We start from the raw sequence: 24,612 nt of genomic DNA, 5'->3' as shown, positions 1-24,612 counted from the left end.
GGTAGACGGTGGATATCAGCAAGTAGAAAGCCAGATAACGGGGATTTTACGGGCTTTCCAGCAAGGCCGACGTGCAGCGAAATCAAAAAAAAAAAAAAAAAAAAAAAAAAAAACGCGGCACCAGCTAGCGGGGGCTTTGGCATGGAGAATTAATTAGCCTGCCGTTCGCTGTCGATGGCCTCCAAGGCCATTCCGGGCTTTGTTGCGGTCTTGATTCGCTGCTTTTTCTTTGCTCTCTCTTGCTGAAGCGGAGGTTGGGCACTCATACCTGCATTGTCAGCACGACACGCTCCACAGCGAATGCGCAGAGATGGAGATTGGAGATGATTGATGGAATGGCTCCAGAGTGAGAAAGGGGCAGAAAAAAAAAAAAAAAAGAAAAGAAAAGAAAAAGAAAAAGAAAAAGAAATCCAAGAATCCAAAGAGGTCGAATGAGGACTAGAACTTGTTGGAGCTAACTGCTAACTGAGGGTAAAGTGGTAGTTAACTAGTTGCACGAATTCGAGCTCGAAAAGACTTGAGAACCAAAAAAATAAAAAATAAAAAATAAAAAAAAATAGAAATAAGCCCATGTAACCCCCCCCCCCCAGTTGCTTGCTGAGATAGCTGCATTTAAAAAATAAAATAAAAATAAATAAATAAAAATAAATAAATAAATGACTATTCGATATGATAGTATGATAATAATACAAGAAAAGGAAGATGAATAATTACAGAAAAATGTTGCAATATCATATCCATAGACATGGCTTAAGCTAGTACGTTATCTCCAAAAATAGGACACAATAAGACAAACCCGCATGAACTTCGTAAAAAGAAAACATATAATTCTAGCCACGTTTCATCGTAAATAGGACCTGTTTGTCTCCAAAAATGCTGCCCATTCCAGCGGTCCCGGTAGCTCCTGGAGGGGTCCAAGACATGGTATTCGATGGCCACCTTCGTAGTGCCCTAGTCCCCCTGTAACGCCGTCTGCACAATGATCGATCGTATCCTCCCTCCTGCAAACTAAATGGATTTGCGAAAAAGAAAAAACAGAAAAAGAATTGAGAAAAAGAAAAATTTTATGGTTCGTAGGAAATGCGCCATTTCCACGTACATGAACCTAGCCTCATCGATATACTCCAGGGCAGGCTTTCTTACATGGCAAAAGTGTGACAACCTGACCCCCTCAATTGCTCTATTCCAGTATGGCGAAGATCTCATTCCCGACTGCAAAATAGCAAAAGTCTCGATGTTCTGGTACCAAGCCATGAGTTCCACGTCAATAATCTTATAAAAAAGAAAAAGAATTAATAACAAGTACATGAGAGAAGATAGTGCAGCAATGGAAAAATACAATAGTGGGAGCAATCAAAAAGCCCGATATAGCCCGTGAAAGAGAAAGACAAAACCTGATTCTTAAGCATGAGCAAACATCTGGCGAAATGAGCTGTGTCGAGATCCAGTCGAGCCACGACGGTGGAAAACCTTCTCTATAATTTTGTTCGAGGCCACAGAGTCCATACTCTTCATAAATGATGAAGTCATAGGAGTGTGGGAGAGTGAGGTCCGTTTGTTATTCCAGCGGCGCTTGATACTGTCGTCCACCAATGCAATAAGCCCAGTGGCAACGACGACACTAAAAAACATCATGCATTAGAATATGTAATGTACCTCAGGGGCGCTGTGAAGTGGCAGGTAAACAAACTACTTACTCAGCAACATCTTTCATGCTTTCATATAATGAAGGGTCGCTGATCCACATAGAGCAAGGCGGAATCCAGCCGCCTTTGCTTCTTTCTTCCAGAGCTTCCAGCGGAGTCAGACGTTCTGTTAAAATGTGTGCAACTGGTTTTGACTTTGCTACATGATAGAGGTCAAACGAGATTTCCTTCGAATCTCCATCCCTTCGACTACTTCTCTTCCATTGATATCTCGTACTCCAATATTCGAAGTCGTAATGTTTGGAGCCCTTGGGGCCTCTTCGCTTGACATCGACATGCGCATAATTGGAGAACTCGAGTTGGATAATGTTTGTCGGCTCGGGGCTTTTGGGTCGCGATAATGATTCTATAGAATATCTCCTGCCATTGCCATTCTCGGTGCATTCTGTTGATGGTTTATATCCCGAGTTCTGCCTCCATAGCCCATTCGTTGTGGTGGCTATTGAATCTGATTTGGAACGCAGAGTGGAGAAAGCGTTGGTCAAAGGTCGTTGCAGAGCAGTGAGCATTTCTGCAGACGGCTGGTTGAACTTCCTCGCTGAATGGCAGACCTCTCTTCCGGAGTCTCTGCAATACCGTCGAAGTGAGAATTTCCTATTTCCCAGATCGTGCATGCGGAGATGAAACAGCGTGATGTCGTACTGACGCCCTCCTGGCTGAACCGCAATGGTATCAATGCGTAGGTTCATGTTTCCATCAATCGTGGTATCATCGTGTCTTATAAGAAGTCGCCTGGGGGATGGGAACAACTCTCCAAACGTTGGTGGGGATGAGGGGATAGGATTCGATGGAAAATCCTCATATCTATCTGAGACAAGTTCGATTGGTGGCTCGTCGTCTATGTCCTCTTCTGTTTCTGATAATATTGTCGATGCATATGTGTCTGTTGATTCTCTCCCATTAACTCCAACCTGAGGGTTGCCTTTTCCTAGATTAATCACCATAGGTGGATGGCTGTAAGCGGTTTGATAAGTGCTATGTGACTGATTAGATCTATGTCTAGACGCCGAAGTACTAGAACTATCATTCCTCGCCGCAGGGTCCTGGGCAATGCTCAGGGTCGTTGACATGTTGAAAATGTCCGAGTAGAAAGTTGACGTTTACTGGGAACGACGATAACGGGGATGTTGGGAAACCAGTGAAAGTATAACGTTATCCTGAATGAAAAAAATAAACGCAAGCCCGGAAGTGAAGCGGACAAGTACAGTACATGACAGTTAAAGAGCTTTGAAAATGTAAATAAAGCTCAACAACTTGACAATATCGGAAGATCGAAAATATTGTGACGTTGAGGTGAGGGCTTGCTTATCCTGCTCCACACCGGTACAATGCGGAGCGACACGTCGTCGAGTGGTGCGAAGAAGAGCGAGCGAGTGGGCTGTTAACGTTTCACTCGATGAGATTGCGGTCGGAACACCCCAGACAGTCCAGGAGGATACCCAGGTGGTTGGTCATAGGGGAGTAACACGAAGTTGTTCTGGCCAGCACGAGTTAGAGGGGCCAAAGACCTATCATTGGCAACAAGAAGGGACTCAACTCCACAGGGATTGGGCAAAAAGTCAAGGATAGGTAATTATTGGGGGTTATGCTTGCTGAAAATACCACCGCAAAACACCACTGTTAGCTAACGGGCGCCAGGCCCCAAAACCGGCTCGTACACCACACATGCACGGAATGCAGAATGACGATGTCGATTCGCGATGGTGAGTGGGATGCCCTTTTGGCTGGTACTTGGCAGCCAATGGGGGTTGACTCGGCCAATGAACACAGCCACTCCGCGTTGTTGCAATCAGCGCTTTGGCCCATCATACGGGTTCGGTATGTGGCGATGCGCTGGTCTAGTGGGCTCTAAATAAAGGGCTCTAAAACGCTACTAGCGGGATTGGACACTGCCAGCGATCCCCCGCTCGTGTCTCTCTAGCCGATAACCCTGCTGTCCAGTCATAATATCCAGCGGGATTTCACATACGGCTGCACCAAAGGGTTTTCCACTGTGACAGGCTATGATAGACGATGGCTCTTACCATGTACCTGGGGGGGTTGTGTTTGTCATCTTATTAGGTCGAATATTTGTTTGGTTACTTTGCCGTTCGCCCTTCACTCGGGGGTCGCTTGCATAACCGTCGCATCATGACTAGAGCATGGCGATAATGACATGGAGACCTGGGTTTGCTTATTGCTTGAAAAAGTGCAAAACCTCAAGGCAAAGGGAAGAGGCAGACCGGGAAAAGCAAATACATACTTATCCACGTCTGCAGATCAAATCCAGGCCAGCGGAAACCAGAACCAAGAAGACCGAAACTCCAAGCAATTATATGTACAGTACATACAACTCCAGGTACGAAGAATCGCAGGGTCGATCGCTGGATGACTATCGTCCAAGTAAGTTTTCAATATGCCCGTCGTTGTGTGCCAGTAAACTCGCAGATATCTGGCTTCCAGCCAGGAACCAAGCAGGTACGAAGCAGGGTTCGCAGACTCTGCATCGAATAAAGAAATGTCAGCCTTTTCTGTACGCCAGGTTGTACCCAGAGGGCAGCCCGCTTGCCCTACGTTTCAGGCTCTGGAAGGTAGATAAAAGGGACTTGATTCTAGTTACCATAATGTTCATAGATACGGTCATCCAGCTGCCTCAAATATTTTGATCCAAACAATGAGCCCCTGCAGAATAGTTCCAGCTAATTTAGCTTTCTCTTGTGAGCTGAATGGTGGGATTTTCAATTATTTGCTGTCAACTTCATTAGGCCTTTTTGATCCGACTATGGACAGCAAAGCATATTTGCAGCCTTGAAGTGAATTGCTTGATTTCAAATGTTTCAATACTTTATCCTGGTTTTAATCCTTGTGTACTCAAAGTCCAGCCAATTTTCCGACAGATCTTCCATTTTGATTCCAGGCTGGGAGCCTGAAAATTGCCTCGATCACTTCCCAGCGTATCCACGATTTTGTTGCAAGAACTAACCTGTGTCTTTCTCAGTATGTCAAAATTCCACACTGGCAGTCAACATTCGAACTTGAGCACGGGAAGGCCTAACTTAACTTGTGCCCCAAAGGTTGGCCCTCGAAATGCTAATGACAGCAAACTTGTTTCTGTCTGGACTGATGGCCTGTCCAATTGCAAATTTGAGAGGGGCTGTGTGTTGGCGCCGGCTTCTTAATCACGTCCTGAACCAAGTTCCGGACAAGGTGTCGCCCGTCGCCCATACCTGCTTGAAAAGCCGGTTCTCCGAGTTCGTAGGGTTAGAGATTGTTCAATCCGCAATTCCACATTCCAATAATTTGTGGCTCAATTGCTCGCCCTAGGTTATGCGTCTGTTGCTTATATGTATTTATTTAACTCTAGCTGTCAAAAAGTTCTGCTGCAGATAAGTCCGCAATTGATAGGGGACTTCTTACTCGGAAATAAGTTCTTGATATATCGTCCTCCATAGTTTCAAATATATATTCTGACTTGTTCCTCCTAGCGTTTGGGAAACTTCCTAGGTAGAGACTATAACCCTTTGACAAAAAAGGGGTGTTGAGCAACGCTGCGGGATAATCGCGCGGCTATGCGAGACGCGGTAGTTCGACTATCATGTGATATCAAATGTCGTCTCGGCCGTGAGAGATATCTCGCCGCCGTTCTATGACTCAAACAACCAGGACAAATACCTATGGGTATAGCCCATATGTCCCTCCTTGTCTCCTTTCCAGGGAGAAACCTTCACGCAGAGAAATATAGAGCACACAGCAAAAAAGACATAGAGGACCAAAACCTTACAATACGAACACAATGACCACTCAACAACCAACCAACCCCACCACCACCACTACCACCGACTCCGAAATGTCTCTCCGCGCCACAGCTCTCATCACAAACCTCTCCGCCGTAACGGCGCGCATCGCCGCCGCCTCCGCCAAAGTCCCGCAAACCCAACCCCAAAGACCCCAACGCCCCGTCCGCCTGCTCGCCGTCTCCAAAATAAAGCCCGCCTCCGACGTCCAAATCCTCCACGAGCACAACCCAACCCTACACTTCGGCGAAAACTACTTCCAGGAACTGCTCGAGAAGTCCAGGGCCCTCAAGGCCCTCTCGCCCGAGGTCCGCTGGCATTTCATTGGCGGCCTGCAGTCGAACAAGTGCGTGTCGCTCGCGCGCGATGTGCCGGGCCTCTTCGCGGTCGAGAGCGTGGATACGGAGAAGAAGGCGAATTTGCTGAATCGGGGGTGGGGGGAGAGGCTTGCTGCTGCTGGCGATGCGGATGCGGATGCGGAAAATCGACTCCGCGTCTACGTACAGGTCAACACGTCTGGGGAAGCGAATAAATCTGGCGTCGAACCTGTGGAGGCGACGCGTTTGTGTCGGCATATCCGGGAGAATTGTCCGCGGCTGAAGCTGGTGGGGCTGATGACCATTGGGGCCCTGGCGAGGTCGCAGGCGACGACGCTGGAAAATGAGAATGAGGACTTTTTGTGTCTGAGGGAGACGAGGGATAGGGTCGAGAAGGAGCTTGGGCTGGCGGGTGAAGATGGGGAAGGGGAAGGGCTGGAGTTGAGCATGGGTATGACTCAGGACTATGAAGGGGCGATTAAGATGGGGAGTGATCAGGTTAGGGTTGGAGCTGAGATATTTGGACCCCGGCCCCCGAAATTGGAGGCTAAGTTGGTGGAGAGGGAGAAATCTTAGAGGACGATCGGGATAAAAGTTGGATATCTGGTGTATTTATGATTAAAATGAGACTATGTACGGAGTTTGTGACTGTAGATTACTAATTAAAAAGACTCCCACCTTCTCAGTTCTTAAATTACATTTGAAATTATGTACACGTATAGAACATACACATAACTATATATGGGTATGAGTCCCTTCGTTCACGCTCTACCAAGACAACTGAAATTAAAGAAGGCAAAGACCAGATGGATAATTCAAAAGTAATTGTAAAGAAAAAAGGGAGTGCCATCCAAACGAATAAACAAATCAAAGTGGGGGGGGTGATGGATAGTAGGGATGTCAACAAGCTATAAATATGTATAAATGATATTTCTTTTCCCTATTCAGCGACGCTCTGGGGGATCTCTATCTATCCCAATCATCAGAGCCATGATCAACAAAGACACCCTGGGAAAGTCGCTCCTCCATCAGTTTCACCAGTGCCTGTGGCACGGCCTCTTGTGTTGCACGGATCGTTATACGGTACATCTATTTTTCCGATTAGGTATTGATATATATGCGTATATCGCGGAAGCTTCTAATAAAGGGAGGGAGATTGAGTTGAGAGGGAGGGGGTGGGGAGGGGGAAAATAGGTCACATACCTTCTTCTCGTAATTCGGTTCCAACCGCAAGAGACACCCAGTTTTGCCACTATCCATTTGATAAACAGCGCAGCCGACCAAATTTTTCGAATTCGGATCGACTCCGCTAAGGATCTTGAACCTAAACCCTTGCACAATGCCCCGTGTGAAGGACTCCGTTATTGTTCGTCCCTTACCCTGGACGGCAAAAGTCGACTGCGCCTCAAGCGGTGGGCCCCCGATCTGCCGCCATCGTTTGAAAAAGTCATCAGGCGATAAAGTCGATTCATCCATGTACTTGTGCATGAGGACAGGTAGCTGCAACGTGTATGCCTGGAGGGCGCCGGCAAGGTAGGAAATCCGAATGGTGGGCGGCTTCGTGAATGCGCCCTTGGCCTCGAAGCAGATTGTCTGCTGAGTCTGGCTCTGGGCCTGAACATCCGGATCCGGTAGGTTTTTAGAATCAACCTTGATGCTTTCGGGAGAAGGGTTATCCAACGTTGTGGTGAATGAGCCAATCGGGAACGAAGACTTATTCGTAAAGTATAACTTGCATACGCCTAAATGAACGCGGTACTCGGAACGTAGGCCAACCTGAATCTGTGCATCTTCAAATAGAACACCCTCGTCTTTGAAGTAAAGACGGTTAAAGCCGATTTCCCAGTCAGCGGAAAGATGTGCGGCACTAGCCAGATTCGGTTCCGGACCGTCTGAACTGGAGGTCAGATCCAAGCCAGCCAAGTCTGAAGATACTGTTGTTTTTGCTGTGCCGTTGGTTCCAGCCGAGGTGCCGTTTACGATTGTAGTGAAAGAACGCTTAAGTCCTGCCTGTTGGGCCAAGCTAATTTCTTTTTTGTCGGCATTGGCAGCTTTTCCACCCACAACCCATGTTCGCTTGTCACTAATGCCGGCACTCTTCTGGTGCAGTCGCGATAAGAGAACTGATGTTCTCTCCGAGAATGGTGGCATCTCATCACAAACGGTACGGAGGAGGTCGTCCGTCGGTAAGGTTGCGAGTGTTAGATACTCGCAGGCTCTTTGTTGAAGTTCTGAATCTGGTGATTGGCTGTATACGCTGAAAACACGAAGTAGTTGTGGTTTAATCTCCGGGAACAGGTTAACAAATTTAATGAATGACGAGAGGAGTAGAGCGCGAGTAGTGTCTGAGCAATAATTCAATTTGTTCTGTAGGGCCAAAAACTGTTCAATGGGACTGCACCCTTTATTGTCCGCAATTAAATGACCAAATTCACCAAGGATGTAGCCGCCAATCTTCACCAAGCTATCGTGGCAATCGCCTTTGACGTATTGTAAGAGGTGTTGAGCTGCGTAGGCTTGTAGTTCCTCGTTGTTGGTCACAATCTGGATGACTCTCTGCCAAACCTCATCACTGACATGGTCACCAGCCAGAGAGAGCAGTTTCAGGGAGATATCAATATACCACTGGGCATCAGTGGCATATTTTTCAGTCAAGATCGCAATCTTGAGAACCATTTCTTCTCGGATAGAATAATCGGCAGTCTGCAGATACCTGAGTAGTTCGTTTACGATCGGGCGCGCATTAGAGGTATCACACATGCTGTACAAAAGATCCAGGCCCTTGCGTCGAACACTGATATCCCGGTCTCGCAATGAACCAAGGATGATATCTTGGTGGGCTTTGATAGGGTCGAGTGTCTCTGCTCTCGCTGCAAAATGCGTCATGGCTTCTAGGCCAAGGTATCGAACATTAGTCTCTCGGGATGTTATGAATCTGCCGAGGCGAGAAGATATTGTCAGCATGAGGTTACGTTCGGTATCAAGGTGAATAAGAAGATTGATAGCTTCAAAAAGAACTGCGTTTTGCGCGTTGTTTTGCTGGACGTTTTTCGGCATGTCAATTGCCGAGTTCATGATTTTCTCAATGGACTGTCTAATGAGGTGCCTGACATGCGTGTCCTCTATATTAAATTCGAAAATATTAGCTCCATTATCTTCCAATCGGGGTAACGGGGATATCGGTACAGACCCGAGGGAGGATAATACTGAAGTAGCCTTAAAAGCTTCACTTGCACCCAAGGGCAGGGGACCTTGTAATATATGTAGTCCGGAGCGATGTCATTGTCGACGACGATTCTCTTAAGCCGCTGGGCGGCTTTGGCGTAGCTTCCTTTATACTGATCGGGGTTATCTTGCACCAGGGCCATCACGAGCGACAGGACCGAAAGAGTAACGCCCATGTCGGGGTCATCCATTAGAGAAATTATCCGCTCTGCCCATTCCGGCTGGACGATGCCAGGATGTTTACGATACAATCGTAGAAGCGTAAGCGCGGCCTTCTTCTTCACAAATGCCTTCGACGTGCTACAGAGAAAAGAAAAAATATTGTGAGCATGCGAGCCAGCAACGATTGATAGTTTCCTTCGCCAGAAGCAACACTCACGGAGAGATCAAAAGCCGGTGCACATCGACACCCAGGGCTTCGCCCATCTCTCTCCCACCGACATTGGCCACTGCATGTAGTGCCAGACAGTTATTAAGCTCATTATGGTCCAGCAGGTCCTTCCGGATGCTATTCACCACCAAATGCAATAACTCATGACCCTCATGAAGAAACAGCGTCACCGCCAGATACCCAATCTGTTTTTCCGAATACTTGTTCGCAGAGATCAAATTTACAGCTTCCAGGTGTCCAAAGTCGATATCATAACCCTGTATATAAACGTAGAGCAACTTGCAAACATATTTCTTCTTTTGGTAGCCGTTTAGGTTCGCGTCTTTGAACTTCTGCCGGATGTTCGCCAATTCCTTGTTGATCCGCTTCTCTTCCAATTCCCGGGCCCGCGCGTTCCGTAAGTCGGCAATGAACTGCACCAATCCCCGCATGGACGACATGGTGGCCGAAATTGTAGTCGTCCGTCCGTGTTCACCGCAGGTGAATGGTGTGTGATTTTCCCAGGGGGCTTATTTGGAACTGCCCGTAGCCAGCCAAGCCAAGCTACGCACAAGGCATCAATCACGCATAGTTCTGCTTGTCGATGCCAGAGAGTTCATACCAGCATGGCTGTGGCTCGACGAGATAGGGGGTGTGCCAGCTGGTGCAGGTCGGAGGTCAGCGTGAGCCAAGAAAGGGACTCGGGGATAGTAAGAAAAGTGCCTTGGACAAGACAATCAAACTAATACAGAGCACGAAGCGCGACAGTGTCAGGACGGGATATTATTGTCTTAGAAATGGATAATCTGGTGAATGGGAAGACTCCTGATTCTTGCTGCTGGTGCTACATGCATGTCATTCGGGTGTGTCTTGGAGACGCACGATGATGGGTGGGGCGGATCAATAGTTATGCCGGTTTCCCGCAGTTCTTAGGTCAGGTGATCTATTAGCTCTTTCTTCTATCTAAGGTTATCTCAGCGGGCTCAGACCTCTGGCTCGGTTTGAACAGGTTGCAGCATTATTAACTAATCCGGCATGACACTAACCTACTTTTGATACAAGTCATGTGCTCAGAGCAATCCTTGCCAGAGAGTCTGAGAAGAAATGATTTCATCTTCAATGAAGATTCTCAAGATTTACAAGGATTTTTCAGATTCTTCAACTTTGACTTTCTATTACTATATATTTATATATCTTTGAGATTTGAAAATCACCTTAGCTTATAGCTAAAGAGAAGAAGAATAGAAACATTTCTTTAATATTTTAAAAAAATCTATATTTAAGATAGATATATACTCTTGAAAATGATTATATTTTTTAATCTCAGAATTTCTAAGAGCTTTTTTTTATATAAGAAATTGAATTAAAATTCCTGTATTTAAAAATATACTACTTAACTTTAAGATGATACTTCTATTCTAAGAACTTAAGATATGAATAGACTGACTGTGTAACTGTGTCTGAGATCAGAATCAGATTTTTTAATAGTTTTATTATTAATTTAACTGATCTCATTACACAGTTTTAACATTAGATAGTAGTCTTATACTGTCTCAGTAAGACTTACTGTCTACTCTTATCACATTTTTTAAATAAGATTATGATTTTCACTTCTCAATTTAAATTATTTTTATTACTTTAAATGACTTTAAATCTCATTTTGTCACGCTTCTGACCGTGTCAAGACCCTGCTGCGGTTTCACACAGCTCATTACTTTCATATGAATGATTTCATCTTATTTGAACTGATTTTCAATCACTTTATAACATTATTCAGATATATCATAGAAAGATCTGATTAATGAATATAAGAACCTCACTTCTATATAAGATTAGCAGATTATTCTTTCTTAGCAGTGAGACACTGCTGAGATATCACTTCAGCTATTCTTACTTATAAAATGAGAGAAGAGTATCTGCTCATTATCTATATAGAATAGCTAGATACTGACTTCTTATAAAAGAAGTCAGTGATTTATTTTTTCTCTGACTGAAATATATATAAGAGTTACTGTATATCTTATATAATCTTCTTAGTATACTAAGTATTATATCTGTGATATTCTTGTAATAACTTTGTAGTTTATAAGCTCACTATTTAAGCAAGATAGTCAAGCTCACTTATACAGCTTCTTAAACAACTATCTCTATATAATATCACTGACTAGTCACTGCTTCAGTTCTATTATATTATAATTCAAATCACTCAATCTGATTATAAGTTTAAATCAGTCAAGCTCTAATAGACTAATATAACTCTATATATCTGTGCTGAGACTAATCTAATCTCACTCTCTGAAAGAAATACTACATTATTTTCTAGAGTATATACATCTCTATCTTAGCAGAAATCTGAGATTTCTGAATCTGCTGCATATTTTAATATAAGCTCTTTAATCACTCTATCACTGTCACAGTCTCTACACATCTATATCTATTATAAAGATAGAGAGATTAAGATCAGAGATTCTCTAAGATATATGAAAAATATATTATCTGAATTTCACAGCTTTATCTGTACTTTTAAACAGAAATTTCACCTTAATCTAAGTCAGTATAATACTCATGAGATATAAGTAATATACACTGTCAATCTTCTTAAAGACATCTCTGCAACTACTTGAATTATCAAGAAGAGAAAGCTTAAGTATATCAATACTATTATAACTTAAGAAGAATTCAAGAACTTTCTACTGAATTAAATTAAAGATTACTGTAATCACAGCTTCACAGCAACACAGTATTTTAACTTATTATATTAATAAGATAATAAGAATTCTTTCAATTTCAATGTAAGATTTGAAGAATATTAAGAGAAATTAACTAATAATTTAAATTAATTAAAAACACAGCTTTATCTTACAAAGCTAACTTATAAGATGCAGATAATAATATTATAATATTAGAGTTTATCAATTAATTATACTGAGCTTGTCAATCTAACTTGTTGAATCTATTTGAATAATTAATTCTCTGAGAAAAAGATTAATAAGATCTCTTCTAAGTAATTAATAATAGAATCTAAATAGCACTGTGACAGCTTTAGTATAGAGAAAGTAAAGAAGAATTTTAAGTATTCTGATTCTTCACTCACTGTAAAGAAATATTAAAAAAGATTTAATAAAGATCTCTATTTCAACTGCAGAGCTGATAATTACTATATCAGTAATTATAAGAAGTTAAAGAAGAGAAGAAACTGAGAAGATATCTTCTTAAAGTTAACTTCTCTTCTGACAAATGTATTTATAGAAGATAAAGAAGAGAAAGAAATAAAGAATTAATAATTCTTATATCTCTGAGTTCATGTTATAATCACAATATATACTCTGAATAGAGAGATATTAGTGAGATGTCTACTTGACTTCAGAGTAAATATCAACTTCATATTCTATTTCTTTTCTTTGATAAAGAATTGAAAGAAGATAGATCTGTCAGATTATATGAAATTTACTGATGAAATGAAATATCACTGTTTTAGCATAATTCAAGTGAAGTGTGTGATCACAAACTTAGAAGAAATCTTTAAGAAGAGCAGTCTGCTTCTTTACATAGTTAATATCATAGATGAGAATGTTATTCTAGATCTCTTATAATTGAGAGAAAACAATTCTCTTATTAACTGAGTCACTCAGATATAATGATATCATCTCACTAATGAAGAGACAGTAATGGAGAAATCTGAAGAGTTTCATCAGAAGAATCTTGAGAAAAAGATAGAATTAATATACTGTATAGCAGATGATTGAGACTTGAGAATAGATGAAAAAGTTATTATTCTTACTACAAGATTAGCAGCAGTATCTGTTATTGAAGATAGATATATATAATATCTCTTTACAGATTATAAGAATGTCTTTTTAGAAAGAGAAGTAGCAAAGTTTTCTAATATCAAGATACAATATAAGATTCATCTTAAAGACAGTGTAACAGTGCTGTATAAGCCTCTTTATAACTTATCTATAAAGAAATTGAATATTCTGTATAAATATCTTGAAGAAGCATAATCAAAGAACTGAATACATCTATCAAAGAGTCTGACAGAGATGTCTATACTCTTTATACTTAAGAAGAATGATAGACTACATCTATGCATAGACTACAGAGATCTCAATAAAATAATAATTAAGAATCACTATTCATTACTATTAATTAATGAGATGATCAATTGATTATCTGAAGTAAAGATGTTTTCAAAGATTAATATACAGAATGTCTATCATAGAATCAGAGTTAATAAAGATGATGTTTGAAAAACAGCTTTTTATATCAAGTATAGTAATTTTAAATATCTTGTTTTATCTTTTGATCTTTATAACACTTCAGTCATCTTTCAGATCTATATAAATAAGACACTGCAGAGCCTTGTCAATGTCTTCTGCATAGTATATCTGAACAACATTCTAATCTTCTTAAAATCAGAGAAAGAATATGATACTCATAGTTAAGAAGTATTAAGTTACTTAAGACAGTATTAACTCTATATAAACACTGAAAAATGCTTATTCTACATACAGAAGATTGATTTCTTAGATTATATTATTGAGATAAACAGCATTTCAATGAACAGAAGCTGAGTCTCTGTCATTGAGAACTGACTGACACTGTGAATGTATTATAAGATGCAGGTGTTTCTAGAATTTATGAATTTCTATAGATGATTCATCTATATATATTCATGAATTACTGCTCTTCTTACAGATCTGTTAAAGAGAAGTATGAAAGACAGAAAAACAGAATCATTTATTCTGATTCAAGATATTATACAGGTGTTTATAGAATTAAAACAAGCTTTTATAGATATTACAATACTGAATCACTTTAACTCTGACTTACTCAATCAGTGTAAGACTGATATATCTGAGAATGAAGTCTGTGAAATCTTTTCATAGTTAATATTAAAGATCTTTCAATATTGAAAGAATTAGAGAATAATTATTTCTGAGAATACAGATAATGAATTATCTATAAGAGAAGACTTTTTTATAAAGTCTATAAGACACTATGAATGAAGATCAGTGATCTTCTTCTTCAAGAAGTTATTACTCATACAGAGAAGATATGATATTTATAATTAAAAGATATTAGTAATTGTCAAATTCTTTAAGATCTGATGACATTATCTTCAGAGTAATAAGTACTTAGTATAAGTTCTCACTGATCATGCAAATCTGCATTACTTCTTAACAATAAAGAGCTTAACAGAATGTCAAGTCAGATAAGTGAAGCTGTTTTTGAAGTATGATTTCTATATCTGATACTGTTCAGATCAGTTTAATCTCATTAATACACTGTCTAGATAATCTGATTATAATATTATTAATATAAAGAAGAATTCTATAAAAGAATCTCTATTATTACTACAGAAGAAGCTGACTGTAGAGAGTTAAGATTCTCTGAAGCTTGAGAACAGCACTGATAAGACAGCTGCATAACTCAGTATAGAAGATAAAAGAAAATTCAGATCTTTATAGAGAACTGACACTGAAGATTATAAGCTTCTTATATTATATCTTACTGTTATTGAATTAACAAAGAATGAAACAGTCTACAATCTTTCAATCTAACTACTTTTAAAATTTATTAATAAGTTATAGAAGAGGAACATCTCTACTACAGCTTGAATTCAGAAGTTAAAGAAGAAAGAATTCAGTTTAAACTTGAAAGAGACAGACTCTGAGTGAGATAATACTGCTAAGAAATCAAGTTACTGATAACTAGAAGAATATAAACTTCTACTACTGAATAATTCAGTCTTCATTTCTTATAGTAGAGCAGTGTACTAGAAGTTATTAAGAATTCATTATAATAATTCTCATATAAGACACTTCAGATTAGAGAAGACTGAGAAGCTTCTAAAATATAAATATATTTGAAACAAGCTCTGAATAGATATTAAAGAGTATATTAAGACTTATAATATCTGTTAAAGAATAAAGATTTCACAGTATAAGTAATACAGTGAGTTGATATCACTGTCTGTTTCAAAGAACTTATGATAGAATCTATTGATGAATTTTATAGTTGATCTGCTGAAGTTAACAAGAGTCAAAGAATATAACTTAATTTTAATCATTGTTAACTGTTTTATAAAGATGATTAAATATATCTCTACTTATAAAAAGATTAAAGTCTCTGAATTAACTGATCTATTTTTAGATATCATCATTTATAATTACAGTGCTTTAAAATCATTGATAACAGATTAAGAATTTCTCTTTATCAGTAAATACTGATCAGCTTTTTACTATTATTTTATAATAAGACATTTTCTCAGTACTGCATTTCATCTGCAGACAGATGATCAGACTGAATACTAGAATCAGACACTAGAACAGTATCTTTAAGTATTCTATTTATATTATCAGAATGATTGACTCAAACATCTTCTGACTACTGAATTTGTATATAATAATGTAAAGAATGTAATCTTAAAGATATCTTCTTTCTATACTTATTATAAATATAATTCTTCATTACTCAGTGACATTGTGAATAACATTTTAAAGAGAGAAATAGACAGTCAGAATGTTAAACAGATACAGAGAATAGAGTATCTCTCAGTATCAGAAGTAAAAGCAAGATTGAAACTTTTAAATAAAATTCAGAAGAAGATAATGAAAAGCATTCACTGCACTCAGAAGTAACAGATAAAATACTATAATTAAAAACATCTTTCAATGAAGTTCTTAATAGAGAATCAAGTACTACTTTCAGTAAAGAATATCAAGATAATAAGACTATGTAAGAAGCTCAGTAAGTAGTGACTAGAATCTTTCTCAGTAACAAGAGTGATAAGTAAGCAGATATATAAGTTAAAATTACTCACAGAATTGAAATCAATTCATTCTGTTTTTCACATCTTCTATTTAAAGCTCTTTAAGCAATGTCTTAAGACAGAGCTGTCTCAGCTGAATAATATTGAGATTGAGAGTGATATTAAATATCTTATAAAGAAAATATTGAATAAGTAAACATATTATAATAAGCTTCAATATCTTGTGAAATGAGAAAATTATTTATTATCAGAGAATTTATGAAAACTGTTTAAGTATTTGAAGAATGCTGAGAAAGAGATTACAAGCTATGAGATAACTAGTAGAGATTATCTTATTACATGTCAGAGATGTTAAATAAGAAATACTACTTAAGACTTCTCATTTTTTCTCAAAGACTTTTTAGAGATAATCTCACAGTGATAAGTCAGTGTCTTATAAGCTCTGTAGCACTCTTCTTCTATTTTCTCTTAAAGAATTTTTTAGAAGTTTAATGAGACTATACAAGTGTAAAATTCCTGAAGCAGTTAGAGAAAAGAGATATTTAAAATTAATAAAAAAGATTAATATTATTAATTTGCAGACTGCTACTATTCTAATAAGCCTACAGCTCACTGAAAAAGTAAAAAGAGAGAATCTCAGAGTCTACTTATTAATAATCATATTCTTATTAAACTCATTCTTCACTGTTAAAGTCTTCAGTACTGTCACGCTCCCGGCCGCGCCAAGGCCCTGTTGCGGTTCCACACGGCTCATCACTTTCATGCGGATGATTTCATCTCATCTGAACCGGTTTCCAACCACTCTATGATATCATTCAGATATATTATAGAAAGATCTGATTGATGAATATGAGAACCCCGCTTCTATATAAGGTCAGCAGATTACTCTTTCTTGATAATGAGATGCTGCTGAGGTATCACTCTGGCTATTCTCACTCATGGAATGAGAGAAGAGTATTCACTCATTGTCTATATAGAATAGCTAGATACTGGCTTCTCATCAAAGAAGTCAGTGATTTGTTTTTCTTCTACTGAAATATATATAAGAGTTACTGTATATCTCATACAATCTTCTTAGTATACTAAGTATCATATCTGTGATATTCTCACAATAACTCTGTAGTCTATGAGCTCACTATTCAAGCAAGATAGTCAAGCTCACTTATACAGCTTCTCAAACAACTACTTCTATATAACACTGCTGACTAGTCCCTGCTTCAGTTCTGTCATGTTACAATTTGAATTACTTAATCTGATTATATGTTTGAATCAGTTGAGCTCTAACAGACTGATATAATCTTATACACCTGCACTGAGACTGATCTGACCTCACTCTCTGAGAGAAATACTACACTATTCTCTAGAGTGTGTACATCTCTATCTCAGCAGAAATCCAAGATTTCTGAACTCACTGTATATTTTAATATGAGTTCTTCAACTGCTCTATCACTGCTATGACCTCTACACATCTACATCTATTATAGAGATAGAGAGATTAAGATCAGAGATTCTCTGAGATATAAGAGAAACATCTTATCTGAATTTCACAGCTTTATTCACACTCTTGAACAGAAATTCTGCCTTAATCTGAGCCAGTATAATACTCATGAGATATAAGTAATATATGCTATCAACCTTCTTAAAGACATCTCTGTAACTACTTGAGCTATCAAGAAGAGAGAGCTTGAGCATATCAATACTGTCATGACTTAGAAAGAATTCAAGAACTTTCTACTAAATCAAATCAAAGACTACTGTAATCACAGCTTCACAGCAGTACAGTGATTCAACTCATTATATTAATAAGATAATGAGAATCCTTCTGATTTCAATGTAAGATTTGAAGAATATTGAGAGAAACTGACTGATAATTTGAATCAATTAAAAACACAGCTTTATCTCACAAAGCTGACTCACAAGATATGAACAATAATATCATAATATCAGAGTTTATCAATTAATTGCACTGAGCTTGTCAATCTGACTTCTCAGATCTATTTGAATAATCAATTCTCTGAGAAAAAGATTAATAAGATCTCTTCTAAGTAATCAATGATGAGATCTAAACAGTGCTGTGATGACTTCAGTGTGAAGAAAGTAAAGAAGAATTTCAAGTATTCTGATTCTTCACTCACTATGAAGAAATGTTAAAAAAGATTTGATAAAGATCTCTGTTTTAACTGTGAAGCTGATGATCACTATATCAGTGATTGTAAGAAGCTGAAGAAGGAAAGAAACTGAGAAGATATCTTCTTAAAGTTAACTCCTCTTCTGACAAATGTATCTGTGAAAGATAAAGAAGAGAAAGAAAAGAATTAATAATTCTCATATCTCTGAGTTCATGTTATAATCACAATGTATACTCTGAATGAAGAGATATCAGTGAGATGCCTACTTGACTTCAAGATAGATATCAACTTCATATTCTATTTCTTTTCTTTAATAAAGAATTGAAAGAAGATAGATCTGTCAGATCATATGAAATTTACTGATGAAATGAAATGTCACTGTTTTGACATAATTCAAGTGAAGTATGTAATCACAGACTTAGAAGAAATCTTTAAGAAGAGCAGTCTGCTCCTTTATACAGTTAATATTATAGATAAGAACATTATTCTAGATCTCTTATAATTGAGAGAAAACAATTCTCTCATTGACTGAGTCACTTAGATGTGACAGTATCATCTCACTGATAAAGAGACAGTGATAGAGAAATCTGAAGAGTTTTATCAGAAGAATCTTGAGAAAAAGATTGAGTCAATATACTGTATAACAGGTGATTGAGACTTGAAAACAGATGAAGAAGTCATCACTCTCACTGTAAGATTAGCAGCAGTATTCATCATTGAAGACAGATATATATGACATCTCTTTATAGATTTTAAGAATATCTTTTCAGAAAGAGAAGTAGTGAAGTTTTCTGATATCAAGATACAATATAAGATTCATCTTAAAGACAGTGTAACAGTGCTGTATAAGTCTCTTTATAACTTGTCTATAAAAGAATTGAATGTTCTGTATAAATATCTTGAAGAAGTACAATCAAAGAACTGAATATATTTATCAAAGAGTCTGACAGAGATGTCTATACTCTTTATATTTAAGAAGAATGATAGACTATGTCTATGTGTAGACTACAGAGATCTTAATAAGATAATAGTTAAGAATTGCTATTCATTACTGTTAATTAACAAGATAATTGATTGATTATCTGAAGCAAAGATGTTCTCAAAGATTGATATACAGAATGTCTATCATAGAATCAGAGTTAATAAAGACAATGTTTGAAAAACAGCTTTTTATATCAAGTATGATAATTTTAAATATCTTGTTTTATCTTTTAATCTTTGTAATACTTCAGTCATCTTTCAGATCTATATAAATGAGACACTGCAGAGTCTTATTAACATCTTCTATATAGTATACCTAGACAACATTTTAATCTTCTTGAAATCAGAGAAAGAATATAATACTCATATTCAAGAAGTGTTGAGTTGCTTGAGACAGTATTAACTCTATACAAACACTGAAAAATACTCATTCTACATGCAGAAGATTGATTTCTTAGATTATATTATTGAGATGAATGACATTTCAATGAATAGAAGCTGAGTCTTCATCATTGAGAACTGACTGATACTGCAGACATACTGTGAGATACAGATATTTCTAGAATTTGTGAATTTCTACAGACAATTTATCTATATATATTTATAAATTACTGCCCCTCTTACAGATCTGTTGAAGAGAAGTGTGAAAGACAGAAAAATAGAATCATTTATTCTCACTCAAGACATCACACAGATATTTGCAGAATTGAAACAAGCTTTTACAGATATTATAATACTGAATTATTTTAACTCTGACTTATTCAGTCAGTGTAAGACTGATGTATCTGAGAATGAGATCTGTGAAATCTTTTCACAGTTAATACTGAAGATCTTTCAATATTGAAAGAATCAGAGAATAATCATCTCTGAGAAAACAGATAATGAATTGTCTGTAAGAGAAGACTTTTTCACAGAGTCTATAAGACACTGTAAATAAAGATCAGTGACCTTCTTCTTCAAGAAGTTATCACTTATATAAAGAAGGTATGATACTTATAATCAGAAGATATTAATAATTGTCAAATTCTTTAAGATCTGATAATATTATCTTCAGAGTAATAAGTACTCAGTGTAAGTTCTTACTGATTATACAAATCTGTGTTACTTTTTGACAACAAAGAGCTTAACAGAACATCAAGTCAGATGAGCAGAGCTGCTTTTGAAGTATGATTTCTATATTCAATACTGTTCAAATCAGCTTAATCTTATCAACACACTGTCTAGACAGTCTGATTATAATATCATTGATGTGAAGAAGAATTCTATAAAAGAATCTCTATTATCACTGCAGAAGAAGCTGGCTGCAGAGAATTGAGATTCTCTAAAGCTTAAGAACAGTGTTGAAGAGACAGCTGCATAACTCAGTATAGAAGATGAAAGAGAATCTGAGTCTTTACAGAAGACTGACACTGAAGATTATAAGCTTCTCATATCATATCTTATAATTATTGAATTAGCAAAGAATGAAATGATCTACAATCTTTCAATCTAACTACTTTTGAAATTCATTGATAAGTTATAGAAGAGAGATATCTCTACTACAGCTTAAATTCAGAAGTTGAAGAAGAAAGAATCTGGTTTGAACTTGAAAGAGACAGATTCTGAGTGAGACAGTACTGCTAAGAAATCAAGTCACTGATAACTAGAAGAATGTAAACTTCTACTGCTGAATAATTCAGTCTTTGTCCCTTGTAGCAGAGCAGTGTGCTAGAAGTTATTAAGAATTTATTATAATGATTCTCATGCAGAACACTTCAGATTAGAGAAGACTGAGAAGCTTCTAAAATATAAATATATTTAGAACAAGCTTCAGACAGATGTCAAAGAGTATATTAAAACTTATAATATCTGTCAAAGAATAAAGATCTCACAGCATAAGTAATACAGCAAGTTAACATCACTGTCTATTTCAAAGAACTCATGACAGAATCTATTAATGAATTTCATAGTTAATCTACTGAAGTTAACAAGAGTTAAAGAATATGACTTAATTTTAATCATTGTTAACTGCTTCATAAAGATGACTAGATATATTTCTACTTATAAAAAGATTAAAGTCTCTGAATTAACTGACCTGTTTTTAAATATCATTATTCATGATCACAGTACTTCAAAATTGTTAATAATAGATTAAGAATTTCTCTTCATCAGCAAATACTGATCAGCTTTTTACTATCATCTTATAATAAAATATCTTCTTAGTACTGCATTTCATCTGCAGATTAATGATCAGACTGAACATCAGAATCAGACACTAGAACAGCATCTTCAAGTGTTCTATTTATATTATCAGAATGATTGACTTAAACATCTTCTAACTGCTGAATTTGTATATAATAATATAAAGAATATAATCTTAAAGATATCTTCTTTCTATACTTATTATGAATATAATTCTTCATTACTCAGTGACATCACAAACAATGTTTCAAAGAAGAAAATAGATAGTCAGAATATCAGACAGATACAGAGAATGAAGTATTTCTCAGTATCAGAAGTAAAAGTGAGATTGAAACTTTTGAACAAAATTTATAAGAAGACAGTGAAAAGTATTCATCATGCTCAGAAGTAGCAGATGAAATACTATAATTGAAAACATCTTTCAATGAAGTTCTTAATAGAGAATTAAGTACTACTTTCAGCAAAGAATATCAAGACAATGAGACTGTGTAAGAAGCTCAATGAGTAGTGACTAGAATCTTTCTCAGTAACAAGAGTGATAAGTAAGCAGATATATGAGTTGAAATTACTCACAGAATTGAAATCAATTCATTCTGTTTTTCATATTTTCTATTTGAAGCTCTATAAGTAACATCTCAGAGTAGAGTCATCTCAGCTGAATGATATTAAGATTGAGAGTGATACTGAATATCTTATAAAGAAAATATTGAATAAGTGAATATATTACAGCAAGCTTTAATATCTCATTAAATGAGAAGATTATTTATTATCAGAGAATTTATGAGAATTACTTAAGTATTTGAAAAATGCTGAGAAAGAGATTGCAAGCTATAAGATAGTTAGTAGAGACTGTCTCATTACACATCAGAGATATGAAGTAAGAAATGCTGCTTAAGACTTCTCATTTTTTTCAAAGAATTTTTTAGAGATGATCTTGCAGTGATGAGCTGATATCTTGTAGACTCTGTAGCACTCTTCTTCTATTTTCTCTTAAAGAGTTTTTTAGAAGTTTAATGAGACTACACAAGTGTAAAATTCCTGAAGTGATTAGAGAAAAGAGATATTTGAAATCAATAAAAAAGATTAATATTATTAATTCACAGACTGCTGCTATTCTAGTGAGACTGCAGCTCACTGAAAAAGTAAAAAGAGAGAATCTCAGAGTCTACTCACTAATAATCACACTCTCATCAAACTCATTCTTCACTGTTGAAGTCTTCAGTATTGATATCTTTATCTGCTGAGAAGTTAGCACTGCAGCACTGCAGAAGAGCATGAGAAATGTATAAAATATCAACTTATTAACTTATAAAACATCTCAGTTATCTGCTTTAACTGAAGTGAGATTCTCTTCAATCAGTGATTAATCTTTATAATGCTTTCAATGATGATACTGACTGATCTCTTCTTAAAGTCAGTCATTCTGAGATGTTTTTTTATCTTGAAGACTCACACTTTTGTCTTCTTTTGCAGATGAGCAGGAGAGATCTTCTCAGTCTTGATGAAATCTATCAATGCTTGAAGCTCTGAGACTCTCACTCTGTACTGCTTAAGTATCTGAGCTTCTTATCAGAGCTGACATGACATCTTCTTGTAGAGTAGATAATACTTACAGAGAGATAGAAGTTGTTATTACAGATACAATGAAAATAACAGAAGTGAAAGAAGAGACAGATACACAGAATTTCTTTCTTCTTCAGCTGCTTGATACAGCATAGATAAGTAGTGATACTGGTCAGAGGTCACATCAGAGCCTTCTCACAGAGAGAAGATGAAGAAATTACAGAACTCTGCAGACTCAACTTAGCAGTATTCTGAGCAGGGCTCAGGCATGCTGCAGAAGAGAAACTACAAATTGAGCTTCTCAGAGTCACTGTTCTCAGAATCAAGCTCTTTTCAGGTTCCTCTCTGAATGATCACATAGAGTCATATATCACTGTATTGACTGAGAGAGAGAGCAGTGTTGTAACAGCAGTGAGAGAGGCAGAGAACAGACTGAACACAGATGAACTGACTGGCAGAAGGAATAACACCTTACTGCAAGGCACAGTGACTATCATCACAGCTGCAAAAGAAGCAGAAGAAGAAGAAGATATGATAATGAGAGTGATGCTCCTGCAGCTCATTGACACTGCTGTTTTCACCTTCAACCTGGCTTTCTTGACAGTCACAGAGGCTGCCACTGCACCACAAAGATGTTTACTCACTAGAAAACATCAGAATAAGTCCTCTACTGTTCTTCAAGAATGATACTCTCATGCACTCACTATTACAGATGAGAAGAGAAGGAGAAAAATGTGTCACAGAGAGAGAGAATCTTTTCAAAAAAATCCTGTCACTACTGTTAGCTTTGTCTCTAAAATACATCACTTTTACAGAGAATTTCATATATAGAATGAAATATGTTGAAAGATCTGCAAGTCACTTGTTAACTATGTTTTTCACATTTTAAATTGATATATAAGAAACTCACTTATCATGTATTTGATTTGAATGAAGATAGAAAAAGAAAGATCTATACAGTCAGCAGAATAACTCATCTATTTCTTTATACAGTATATATACTGTCAATCAGTTGATAACTGTTGCTATATAACAAAGATAATTTCTAATCTGATAATCTTAAGAGTATTGAGACTATGCTCTTAAAGAGAAGAGTATTATCATACTCTCAGCTGTGTCAAGACTCTGTTATGATTTCACACAGCTCATTACTTTCATGTAAATAATTTCATTCTGTCTGAACCAGTTTTCAACCACTCTATAACATTATTCAGATATATTATAGAAAGATCTGATTGATAAATATAAGAACCTCACTTCTATATAAGATTAGCAGATTACTCTTTCTTGATAATGAGATGCTGCTAAGGTATCACTTCAGCTATTCTCACTTATAAAATGAGAGAAGAGTATTCACTCATTGTCTATATAGAATAGCTAGATGCTGGCTTCTCATTAAAGAAGTCAGTGATTTGTTTTCCTTCTACTGAAATATATATAAGAGTTACTGCATGTCTCATACAATCTTCTTAGTATACTAAGTATTATATCTGTGATATTCTCACAATAACCCTGTAGCCTACAAGCTCACTATTCAAGCAAGATAGTCAAGCTCACTTATACAGCTTCTCAAACAACTACTTCTATGTGAT

At 37.0% G+C, this 24,612-nt stretch overlaps 3 protein-coding genes across 5 annotated transcripts; 1 reads left to right on the top strand and 2 right to left on the bottom strand.

The window, feature by feature from the left end:
- Window positions 1-665: 665 nt before the first annotated feature.
- On the bottom strand, window positions 666-6,413 carry BDBG_09296. 3 transcript variants are annotated; one of them, XM_031723951.1, is made up of 5 exons: window positions 5,103-6,413; window positions 4,306-5,018; window positions 3,309-4,186; window positions 1,698-3,183; window positions 666-1,621 (listed from the first exon to the last, which is right to left on the bottom strand). In XM_031723951.1, exons 4-5 carry the CDS (start codon window positions 2,774-2,776, stop codon window positions 1,402-1,404), a joined length of 1,299 nt encoding a protein of 432 aa, XP_031581335.1. In that variant the 5' UTR covers window positions 2,777-3,183; window positions 3,309-4,186; window positions 4,306-5,018; window positions 5,103-6,413; the 3' UTR covers window positions 666-1,401. The 3 variants fall into 3 exon arrangements, with proteins under 3 accessions (XP_031581335.1, XP_031581334.1, XP_002620368.1); XM_031723950.1 differs by having other exon boundaries at window positions 1,698-4,186; window positions 5,103-6,402; XM_002620322.2 differs by lacking the exons at window positions 3,309-4,186; window positions 4,306-5,018; window positions 5,103-6,413 and adding an exon at window positions 3,244-3,267.
- BDBG_09294 (YggS family pyridoxal phosphate enzyme) lies at window positions 3,588-6,940 on the top strand. Its single transcript, XM_002620320.2, has one exon. It carries the CDS (start codon window positions 5,479-5,481, stop codon window positions 6,370-6,372), a length of 894 nt encoding a protein of 297 aa, XP_002620366.1. The 5' UTR covers window positions 3,588-5,478; the 3' UTR covers window positions 6,373-6,940.
- BDBG_09293 (AP-2 complex subunit alpha) lies at window positions 6,763-9,852 on the bottom strand (the record flags this gene model as incomplete). The annotated part of the gene is made up of 4 exons (XM_002620319.2): window positions 6,763-6,885; window positions 7,000-8,918; window positions 8,987-9,321; window positions 9,401-9,852. The coding sequence occupies 4 exons, from the start codon at window positions 9,850-9,852 to the stop codon at window positions 6,763-6,765; spliced, it is 2,829 nt and encodes a 942-aa protein (XP_002620365.1).
- Between the last annotated feature and the right edge of the window lie 14,760 nt (window positions 9,853-24,612).

This window comes from Blastomyces gilchristii (assembly GCF_000003855.2).
Source record: "Blastomyces gilchristii SLH14081 genomic scaffold supercont1.38, whole genome shotgun sequence".
Classification (NCBI taxonomy): Eukaryota; Fungi; Ascomycota; class Eurotiomycetes; order Onygenales; family Ajellomycetaceae; genus Blastomyces; species Blastomyces gilchristii.
Note: the sequence above shows the minus strand (reverse complement) of the source record. Positions and strands in the feature narration are given on the sequence as shown.

Excerpts from the sequence above, each read along its gene's own strand:
- BDBG_09296 (XM_031723951.1), bottom strand. The coding sequence starts at position 2,776 with ATGTCAACGACCCTGAGCATTGCCCAGGACCCTGCGGCGAGGAATGAT. Across the intron at positions 1,622-1,697 it reads AGCATGAAAGATGTTGCTGA|TGTCGTCGTTGCCACTGGGC; the intron begins GTAAGTAGTTTG and ends GATGTTTTTTAG.
- BDBG_09294 (XM_002620320.2), top strand. The coding sequence starts at position 5,479 with ATGACCACTCAACAACCAACCAACCCCACCACCACCACTACCACCGAC.